Source organism: Filicampus tigris, chromosome 15 (genome assembly GCF_054856515.1).
Source record: "Filicampus tigris isolate MCC_2025a chromosome 15, RoL_Ftig_1.0, whole genome shotgun sequence".
In the NCBI taxonomy this organism is placed as follows: Eukaryota; Metazoa; Chordata; class Actinopteri; order Syngnathiformes; family Syngnathidae; genus Filicampus; species Filicampus tigris.
Window position 1 is genome coordinate 14,963,481 of NC_141231.1, and position 11,240 is coordinate 14,974,720.

The window sequence follows — 11,240 nt, forward strand, 5'->3', positions numbered from 1 at the left end:
CAGCCACTGATGCGCTTACGCTACCCGGTGTCTTGCCTGTGCTGAAACGGCGAGACCGCTGGTGGCCAAGGAGGAAGTCAAAATGGGAAATGGCACTTTTGGACGAAAGGCGGTGCATATACGCAACTGGACGCCAGACAGCAAATCAGCATTGACACATGCTCGTGAATTTTCTCATTCATCCAGGTCGGTAACAGATAGGTTGGAGCCGATATTCATTTTCAGTGAAAAGGAAAATATCGGCATCGAAATCTAAAGAAAAATTGACTCGTAACTTTGTCGTAACGTAAAAGTTCACGGAGCACCCGGGATTGTCGGCATGTCTTAAAAAGGATCAACTTAAACAATAGCACCGTGTAGTTTTCGACAGTAAATGAAAATTTCAAAAATGACAGAAATGTTGAACTCTCACATATCTTTGTTTTCATTTCCACGGTTTTAAATTGATTTATTATCGGCAAGCATAGTTTTAAAAAAAAGGCCGATAATCTGTCCATCCCTAAAAAAGAACACAATTTGGGGTCAAAAATGGACCAATCCACTACTTGGGTCAATTTGATCCAACTCTCGAAGTTGTTTTCTGCAAAAATAACCCCCCAAATGGGCAGGGACCGTTTTGTCCAAAACAACACAAGAAAGTGGGTCAAATTGACCCAAATAGTGGATCGGTCCATTTTTTTTTTACCCCCAAATTGTGTTATTTTTAAATTGGTTTATTTATTTATTTATTTTTAAATTGTTTTTGAAATGTGTGGCGGGGGGGGGGGGGGGGGGGGAGTGGGACGCTGAGGTTGATTATCTCCAAAACTGTGGTGCAGTACCACAATGCATGTGTGTAATGACCTGTTGCTGTTGGACAGTGTACGCATTTGTTGGTTTCACTAACAAATATCAGCTGCAAATGGAGGTGCAAAAACATCTACAGACACTGAATGTCTCCTTATTTCCTTTTTGTCAGTGCCAACACACATCAATTGTCTGGTAAAGTGGGACACCCTGTAATTACACTCTTGTTTGATTGCGTTGGGGGTTGTTGCATCATAGCAAAAGTAAAAGTGTATGAGGCAGCTTTATTTAGACACTTGATATTGCTGATTTGAAGTGATCTCCGTAGCATGCGGCTGTCTAACTTCCTGTTCCTCCTGACTTGACATCCACACCAAGGGCGCTATTTTTATGTGCCAAGCAAGTATAGCTCAAGCCGTGGCAGAAATCTGCGCAGGGGCAGGGCAAACCGAGTTTGGGTATTTTCGGCAGACGCTTGGCGCAATTGAAAAGGGGCCTTTAGCGCCATTGTGGGCGTGAACACAGCCTACTTCATTTGCCGGCAATCGAAGCGACTCGTGTCATATCCAAAGAAGCCACGTGATCAACTTCACGCTATAACCGTCGATCAAGTCGACGAGTCCACTAGTCGGTTCCACCTCCAGCGCACACCGAAGCTCATGTTGCTGCAAAAATTCAACCTGAATGTAATCGAGTGCGGCTTCCTGCTGAGTCGCGCTACCTGCTACGCAGGAAGGCTGCTGGCACACGCTTGACATGTGTCAAAATGAGTCACACGTCTGCCGGTGAAATGTTTCCTTGACATTTGTGTCGAAAGTCTGAATCAGCATTTGACGTTCAACCCCGCCGTTAACGGCGTTTACGCCTTTCATTACCACGGCCACCGGGGGCGGGGGGGGTCACCGAACGATGTGCCCCGTGATTGACTGGCGACCGGCCCAGGGTTTGCCCCGCCTCTCATCCAAAGTCAGCCGGGATAGGCTCCAGCTCACCGGCGACCACAATGTGAACAAGCGCCGTAGAAAATGGCGGCCGGCGTGACAAATATCACCAACACAAATTTGAAATTTGGCATTGCTGCACTTTGAACTTTGGAGCTAGCCGGTGTTAATCAGGACAAGTTTGCTCCAGAAAAGACGAAAAGAGAGCAAAGATTGAGCGAGGATGAGATGTATTTTCTTGATTACGCTGCAAAGCCGGGAGGAGGAGAGAACCAGATTTACAGGTCGCACAGGTACGGCTGGGAGGAGCTGTGGATTGTCAGGTGTGGTTTGCCACCTAGCAAATACCAGCAGCCCACAGACGGCGGTGAACAGCGGAGAAAGGTGGAAAGTTACCCTGAAAGTGGAGTCAAATTAAACAAAACGAGCCGTTCCGAGTGCGACGTCCACTGTGAGTACGGTACGACAGTTCATCGAAATCTTTGAGGGATTTTGCAATTTTAAAAATGCCGTACCTGCAGGAAGGGAAGAATTGCGCATGCAGAGGGGACAGATGGCCCAAAAAAGGGAGGAAAGTAAGGGTGGCGTTCCAAAGATTGAGCTCTTTGTCAAGGTGAGGCCCGCCGTTGTTTCTTGTTTTTTTTTTAAATTATGTTTAAAATGCCTTCAGCGATGCAAAAGTGCTTGAAATGCATTTAAAAGTGAGGATACCTTGATTTAAATGAGCATTTTCACGCCATTTGGTTCTTCACAATTGCCCAGGACACTAATCGCATTATTAAACCCAAAATTATTGTTGTATTTTAATGGCAAGCACAAATCTAGCGATACATTCATTCACAACCTTAAAGAACACCAAGTAACTTTAATTCACAACTTTGCGGGTGACTTGTGAAACAACATTTCAATTGACTTATTCTCTTTCAGCGCGCAGGTGCATCATCCTAAGTTGCAATATTTCTCTCACGCCATGCTTTGCAAAGTACAAACAGAAAAGCTGCGAAATAATGGCTAAAGCAGACTACATGCACCCTTCGCGCCGAGAGGCAACCCGACGACTCGACTAAGATTGTTTAGGTCGTCGTCTTCATCGAACGTGGGCGTGTTGTCCCTCCACTTGAAATTCCGCACATGTTGGACTCTCGACAGTCTGAGCAGGCTCGGCAAGATGTAATCACATTTTGGTCAGATGCACAAGCCAGAAGCGACTCTGAGGCTGGCGTGCTATTTCAAAACTATTTGTTGATGCCTGCGCCAAGGGATTTAAGCATTGGCACAGTTGCTTTGTCTTCAGGCCTTCTTCCATGTGAGAAACCCCATGCGTTAACATTTTTTGGACTCCGGTGGGATTGTTGATAACTTTGTGGTTAAAAAGTTGCTTCAAGTTGTGAAAGCCAAAGACAAATGTTTATATATATATATATATATATATATATATATATATATATATATGCAACAAAATCTACCCGTTTTTAGCCATCTCCGGGGGCGGCCATTTTGTCACTTCTGCCGACTGAAAGTGACATCACAGTTGCTCGAGGGCTCAGATAACGACCAATCATGGCACAGCTTCAGAAAACAGGTGAGCCGTGATTGGTCGTTACCTGAGCCCTGTGTGACTTTGATGTCATTTTCAGTCGACAAAAGTGACAAAATGGCCGCCCCCTGAGAGGATGAAAAGGGTGGATTTTCTCGCTTAAAGCGGAAGTCAACCCTAGCATATTTTTTTCAAGAATATGTTCCCAGCAGGCCCACTAGTTGAAACACGGCATTCTTACTAATTTTGCGTTTGTGGAATATAAATGAAGCAGCAAAATGCACTCGTTTTTAGCCATCTCTGGTGGCGGCCATTTTGTCTTCTGTCGACTGAAAATGTCATCACAACCGCTCACGACGACCAATCACGGCTGACCTGTTTTCTGAATCTGAGCCGTGATTGGTCGTTGTGAGCAGTTGTGATGTCATTTTCAGTCGACAGAAGTGACAAAATGGCCGCCCCCAGAGATGGCTAAAAACGAGTGCATTTTTCTGCTTAACTCATACTCCACAAACACAATATTAGTCAGGATGCCTTGTTTTCAACTAGTGGGCCTGCGGAGAACATATTCTTGAAAAAAAAAAAAAATCTTCACTTGAATACTAACAACTAGTCGCCGTGACATTCACACCCGTGGGCACTTGAGAGTCTTCAATGAAACCTGCGTGTTTTTGGAATGTGGGAGGAAGCTGCGAAAATACACCCAAACTTGAGAACTTATCAAGTCCACACAGGAAGAACCCCTCAACCGAGGCCGACACGCTAACCGCTGCTAGTCCATCGTGATGCCTCGTACTCAACAGCACATAATAATTTATGGCTTGTCAACGCCATGCTTTGTGATTATGTGCTCGAGTGGTTAGGCATGGGCATAATTGATTCATTGATGGCTAAACAGTCAGTTGATTGCGTGTATTGATGCAGCATCTTGAAACGCTGGCAGGCGCTGTGGCTTCCTGTGCAGAGGTGCCTTTGAGTCAGTTTGAACTAGTTTGCGGTCTAAATACAGCAGATCTAAGAAGTCGACACTACCCTGTTCAAATGCCAGGCTTTTGTTGTATAAACATGGAATTCATTCCCATGAAATGATGAGAGGAATTGTGAATAAAGGCTAAATACAGCGGACGCTAACTCCCACTCACAGTAGCCAAAAGCGAACAAAAAAAAAAAGAAGATTTTCCACATTTAGCAGAAGCCTGAAAGTGTTGTGCCAACGCTGCTTGTTATTTGGAACTGTTCATAATTCCCTCCATCCTGACAAAGATCCCATTTCCACAACCGTGTTTCACTTGACTGTAGGCACGGTGTCCTTTTGGGGATGAGCAGCGTTGTTTACGCCAAACATACTTATTCCAAAAGGTGTTTTGGTGCAAAAGTAACACTGCTTATCACCAAAACTGAGGCTTCAGTCAAAGTGGAGGGAATTATGAACAGTTCCAAATGCCAGTCAGTGTTAGCACAAAAAAACCTTCAGGCCTTTGCTAGAATGCAAAACAGTGTCAGGAAAATCCCACTAGAATATCTTGGATTTTTTTGCGGCACTTTAAATGATGTTATGTGCTGACTCTCATTTAAGATAACTTTTGATGTGATGGGTTAATTCTGAGCCAGGCCACATCTTCGGTTATAAGAGGGTGTGCACATTTGTGCAACCACACTACCTCGGTTGTTTATATTTTATGACGCCTCTTAAAAAGGTTTTCAATTGAGTGGCACAGCTTATAGGTCACAATGGTGGAAAAATTATTCATCCTGAACTTATTTTTTTTAAATCGCAAAAATGGCATTTGGACAGGGGTGTGTAAACATTTCATACCCGTTTTAAGTCTAAACAGTATGCGAAGTTGACATCCAGTCCAATAATGCCATCATTACCACATAGAACCCGCACTTCAAAACATTTAGGGAGCGCTTCTCCGATTAGCATATCAGGAAATCGAACATGGAATTGCTTAATTAGTGTGTAAATACAGTATTGTGTATTTCCTTCTCCCAGGCTAGCAGTGATGCCGAAAGTGTGGGTAACTGTCCTTTCTCTCAGAGACTCTTCATGATTCTCTGGTTAAAAGGGGCCAAATTTCTACTCACCACAGTAGACATGAAAAGGTAAGCACCATTTTAAAAAAGAAAGTTACTGTGATTGGTCCTTCTCAAATTACTTGACAATACTAATTTAGCCATTTGTAGTAGTAGGTTGGACATTTTACCAGCGATCGGTGATGATGTGATCGCTGATGTGCATACAGTATTGGCAAAAGGTTTCAAGGGTGAGCCTAAAGTGCACTACAGTCGTCCTTTGGTTATAAATAAACCAATCACGACTCACCTGTTTTCTGAATCTGAGCCGTGATCGGTCGTTGTGAGCAGTTGTGATGTCATTTTCAGTCGACAGAAGACAAAATGGCCGCCCCCAGAGATGTCTAAAAATGAGTGGATTAACACTTATTCCACAAACGCAAAATTGATCAGAATGCCCTGTTTCAACTCGTGGGCCCGCCGGGAACATATTCTTGAAAAAATATATTTGGGTTGAAAAACATAGAGCAACTTGAAATGTACACAAGTCTGAGAGACCAAATGAGAACAAAAATGACAGTCGTACTGACAAACGAACAGAAGACGAGCGGCACTACTGGCGAGGACAAAATGATCGACGAGGTGCGTGAGAGTAACAGGCTGACAATGTATGATGACTAATGAAAATATCTTCTGCATCGAAATACTCTGCTGATGATAATGGGCAGCAGTTGTGATGTAGGAGACTCCGCCCACCTGGGCTCTGCAACACAAGGAAGCAAACACAACAGGACTAAGCAACCAATTAGTATGTGACTGGCTCGCCGTGCCTCTGCAACTGTTGTGGACATGCAGCTAGTGTGCTTATTGTTAGAGATAGACCGATACCCTTTTTTCACTGCCGATACCCATTATTAGTAGTCAAGGAGGCCGATAACCGATATTTGGAGCCGATATTCGTTTTCAGTGAAAAAGAAAATATTGGCAAAATCTAAAGGAAAATGTACTCTAACTTTGTTGTAACGTCTTTAAGCATGTTTATTGAACAATGTTTCAGGCTTGCGTAATGGTGATTTTTTTTTTTTTTTTTAAAACATTATTACAAGAAATTTTTGACAGTATACATGTCTGTTATAAAATTCTAACAAAACGTTCAGGGAGCACCCAGGATTGTCTGCATGTCTTAAAAGGGAAAAAAGGAAAACTTAAACAGCAGCTCCATGTAGTTTTTTACAGTAAATGAAAATTTCAAAATGACCGGAATGTTCAACTTTCACATATCTTTGTTTTGGTTTCCACAGTTTCAAATTGATTTATTATCGGCCAGCAGAGTTTTAAAAAAGGCAGATACCGATAATTGGCCCGGCCGATAATCGGTCCATCCCTACTTATTATGCGTTTATTTTGTTGCCATTTGTTTAGTTGTTGCGGCGCTAGGCTATATTAAAGTAGTTAAACTACTAAATGAAGGATTAGACTCTTTTCTTTCGTCGCAAAAAAAGTTCATTTCTTCCTTATTCCATTTTTTAGTAATCGGCAGTAAAACATGGCTTGGTTTCACCCAAATCAAATATTTTGGATCCCCCCCCAAAAATGCAGAAAACAAGCTTTTTGTGAAAAATTATATTTTATTCACAACACTGACTTTGGTGCTGATAGTTCTTTTCTTTAGTGATGCCTCAAACATCTGAACAGACATTTTCTTCATACAATATCATAGTATCGACAGTGTAACAATTTTACATTTGATGAACGAACTATTTGCATACTCTTTAGTAGTAGTATTTAGTAGTGTGCGTGCGTGCACGCTTGCCATGCAGGTGTGTGTGCGTCATCGTTTCAACTTCTGAATTGAAATGATCTCCATCATCTTTTCTCCCTTTTTGTGGCAGTCTTTGTAGTAAATTCAACGTGACAAACGCTTTGATCAATCACAAGCTACTTGTAATGTTTGGATTTCTAATGTTTAATCATTAGGAGATTTAGGATCTTTCACATTGCTGTAACACACAGTGAGCTCGGTGTTTGATCCATGAATGGACTCATACATCCGGTTCAGTTTGAACTGGAATTTAAACAGTCCTCTTCATCACGCTGTTCACATTTTGACATGATGAGATTGAACTAATGATTGGTCAACTAGACTTTAAACAGGATGTGCTCAGAGGGAAGCCTCGATTGTCTTGCTCAATGAATAGTTGAGTTGAGTCATTAGCAGGTTTCGACAGAGAGGCAAAGAGGACGGAAGAGCCGCAGAAACGCTTAGAAGTGGATGTCCTTGCAAATGTACCCGTCGATTCATTGATATAACAACTGCTGTGAATTTTGCCATTCAGGTCCTTGTTAAAAAAAAACAGTTAGAAATGCTCAACAACAAAAAAAGTTTCAACCTGGAATTTCACCTTTAAAGCCGAAGTCAAGCCAAACATATTTTTTTTTCAAAGAATATGTTCCCAGCAGACCCACGAGTTGAAACGCGGCATTCTGATTAACTTTGCGTTTGTGGAATATAAGTTAAGCAGAAAAATGCACTCGTTTTTAGCCATCTTTGTGAGCGGCCATTTTGTCTTCTGTCGACTGAAAATGACATCACAATTGCTCACGACGACAATCACGTGTGTGTGTGTGTGTCTCTCTCTCTCTCTCTCTCTCTCTCTCTCTCTCTCTCTCTCTCTCTCTCTCTCTCTCTCTCTCTCTCTCTCTCTCTCTCTATATATATATATATATATATATATAATGCTCATACAGTATGTAGTTATTCATAGTCTCTTTATTAAATACAATCACAAAATACACACAAGTTGCCTCTGTAAAACATAAATGCAATGTAATCAACATTACGCCCATACTATTGACTTCTAAGATAAGTCATACACTGTTTCCATGGTGATGGCAGGGATGCTATTCTCCCTTTTGAAGCTGCGATAGATTGTGCATGTAACTAACACCATTTCACTATATATTGTTTTGCTTTTCTGTCTCTTGCCAACGTCACTGCCAGGCACTTTTTTCATTGAATTACACAATGAACTTAATCTGATTTGTTGCGCGACAGAGCCCCGGATGTGCTCAAGGACTTGGCTCCGGGATCTCAGCCTCCATTTCTGGTCTTCGATGATGAGGTCAAAACGGACGTTAACAAGATCGAGGAGTTCCTGGAGGAGAAATTAGCACCACCAAAGTGAGACAAGCGCATCGCGCTCAGCCTTGATTCCTCAAAATATTTTCCATCATTCATCCACACTGGATTTCCCATTTGACTTTTCTATGACAGATATCCCAAATTATGCTGTCGATATAAGGAGTCCGTGTCCGCTGGAGAAGACATCTTTCGTAAATTCTCGGCATATATTAAGAATCCCATCCCTGGATTAAATGACAGTAAGATAAATATATATATATATATATATATATATATATATAAACACACATAACATCCTGTGTGATGCCTGTTCAAAGCAATTTACCAGTGTATTGATAACCATAGAACCTGATATGGAACTTACCGCGACATAAGAACGGATCTGACTTCTCAGTCCAATTAGATAAACCACCTGAAGAACTTTTTTAATACCAGCCACCAGGTGGCAGTGTCGACCGGCAAATGTCTGTCAGGCATGTTGGGAGGGTGCATGTTGGTACAGACTGCATTCTCAGATATGTAGTATCAGTGGTGGATGAAAATAATAATAATGCATCAGATTTATATAGTGCTTTTCCGAACTGTGCTGTATACTCGCTTGCCAGCTTCAGAAAACAGGTGAGCTGTGTCATTACCCGAGTCCTGGGCAACTGTTATGTCGTTTTCAGTTGACAGAAAGTGGCAAAATGGCAGCCCCCTTAGATGGATAAAAATGGGTGGATTTTGCTGTTTAACTTAACTTGATATTCCACAAACGCAATATTAATCAAAATGTCGTGTTTAGACTAGTGGAAGTGCATAGAACATATTAGGAACATTTTTGGGTTAACTTCCAATTTAAGATACCGGTACTGCCCCCTTTATCTAATCCTGGATAAGCGGAAGAAAATGAATGGTTGGATGTTCAGGGGTGTTGATTATATTTAGGAGTGCAAAAAGGGCTGAATACGCACACAATTTCCTTTTGTATTACTAATAAGAACAACTTGTGGCGTTTCAGTGTTAGAGAAGAAATTCCTGTCAACCCTGGTGAAACTCAACATGTACTTTGAGACGCCGCTTCCTCACGAGTTGGACCAGAACCCGAACGCTACAGAGTCTTCACGTCCCTACCTGGATGGAGACTCTCTCACTTTGGCCGACTGCAACCTGCTTCCCAAACTCAACATTGTCAAGGTGAGACATTTCTGTACACACTCATTTGTCCACAGTCTAATCGCCTAACCACTCCTGCAGATTTCAATGCAAGTCTTTCAGCAAGCAAATCTTTAAAGCCTTTATCGCCCCCAGGTGGTGTGCAAGGTGTACCGCAACTTTGACATCCCTGCTGAAATGAAAGGCCTCAAACGTTACCTGGACAACGCCTACAAAAGGGATGAGTTTCGCTTGACTTGTCCAAAGGACGTCGAGATCCTCATTGCGTACCAGTCTGTGGCCAAGTACCTTAATAAATAGATGAACGGGTGAAGCGTTATACAGAGTGTCCCAAAAGTAAATATACACATCTTTTATGAATTGATCGTCGTCTGAACTTGACACCTTAGGTATTAAAGTTTTTGAAAGCAAATCCTTGACTTGTCCATGGCTCACCAGTTGACATTGGAGCTGCGGTGCAAGCTGGGTTTTTTTTTTTTTTTTAAGCTTTTAAAAAAAAAATTGAAGTCAGTCTTCAAATCGAGCTTTTGATGCTATTGAATTCCAGTGTGATGTCTCAGAACTAGTGCTGAACTGAAGTCGGGGCAGAAGAATTCTTTTCAGGCGGTAATTCTGCAACGCTGCTCCAATTGGCGAGTCACGGGCAAAGGAATGATATTCTTACAAAAACTGCAAATGTCTAAGCTATCAAAGACTGATAGCTTCACTTCTGTCTGAATGCTACCTGAAACTGGAAAAAAAAAAAGGACGTGTGTACTGGCTTTTAGGACATCCTTTGTAAGATAATGGTTACAACTGTCACTTTATTATCAAAATCCACACAGCTACTTTTCCATGTCTTATTATGTACACGCTGCATTGACTATTAAATCCTATGGTGTTATTTTTGTGGCGTTCTTATACAGCCCTTTGAAAGAGCATGGACGCACTCCTTTAGCCACGGAATATTGATGTCCTGTGCCATTGTGCACCTAGGTATTACTTGTAAATGTATCTACAGAATGTATTAGGCATTTACTCAATGTAAATTGCAAAGAAGCAATAGCATTTTAATATAAATCTCAAAAGCTCAATGTACTCACGTTTGATTGTAACATCTGTTTTTTTTTTTTATCTCGTAGCATCTTTTTCTCAACACATTTGTATATATTGGAGAGAAAGCAATACCTCTTATATAAATAGCTATTATTACTTTAAGGAGTAATTTCTTAATATCTGCATTCTCTTGTCTTCATTCCTTCCAATTTTCTGTCCCTAGAAATAAAATATAAGAAAAAAAAACCCCTGACTAAACCAAAGCCTTGCTTGACCCTTTTCTTCACGACTGACCTGAAAAAAACATTTTAGCATAAAATCTGTTATTTACTACTGACTCTCCAGGCAATGATACCCTATACACGACCAACAAGAACCACAAAATGTTGCGTGCATGTAGGTTTGATAATCTGGGGATGAATATGATATAATAATTCTAGATTTGGAATGAGAAAACTATGATTTTCATTATTTGTTTTGTCTTGGACTGTGACTTTAGCACCTGCAATTGTTTTTTGAATTCATGTTTTTATTTCATCAATAAATTGAAATAAAATGTTTTCTGCACTATATTTTTACCACTCCAAAAATATTTTGCTAATGTAAAAGTTCGTTTTGCCCAAAGCAT

General features: G+C 41.3%; 1 protein-coding gene across 1 annotated transcript; it reads left to right on the plus strand.

Moving 5' to 3' along the window:
• Positions 1-788: 788 nt before the first annotated feature.
• clic3 (CLIC family member 3) lies at positions 789-11,184 on the plus strand. The gene is made up of 7 exons (XM_086053693.1): positions 789-2,178; positions 2,249-2,340; positions 5,261-5,370; positions 8,336-8,461; positions 8,555-8,661; positions 9,423-9,598; positions 9,713-11,184. The coding sequence occupies exons 2-7, from the start codon at positions 2,266-2,268 to the stop codon at positions 9,875-9,877; spliced, it is 759 nt and encodes a 252-aa protein (XP_085909819.1). The 5' UTR covers positions 789-2,178; positions 2,249-2,265; the 3' UTR covers positions 9,878-11,184.
• The last annotated feature ends 56 nt before the right edge of the window (positions 11,185-11,240 follow it).

What these genes read in the sequence shown, in the direction of transcription:
- clic3 (XM_086053693.1), top strand. Translation starts at nt 2,266, where the DNA reads ATGCAGAGGGGACAGATGGCCCAAAAAAGGGAGGAAAGTAAGGGTGGC. An exon ending in AGATTGAGCTCTTTGTCAAG is followed by an intron (nt 2,341 to 5,260) that starts GTGAGGCCCGCC and finishes TCCTTCTCCCAG; the next exon opens with GCTAGCAGTGATGCCGAAAG. An exon ending in CATCCCTGGATTAAATGACA is followed by an intron (nt 8,662 to 9,422) that starts GTAAGATAAATA and finishes GTGGCGTTTCAG; the next exon opens with TGTTAGAGAAGAAATTCCTG.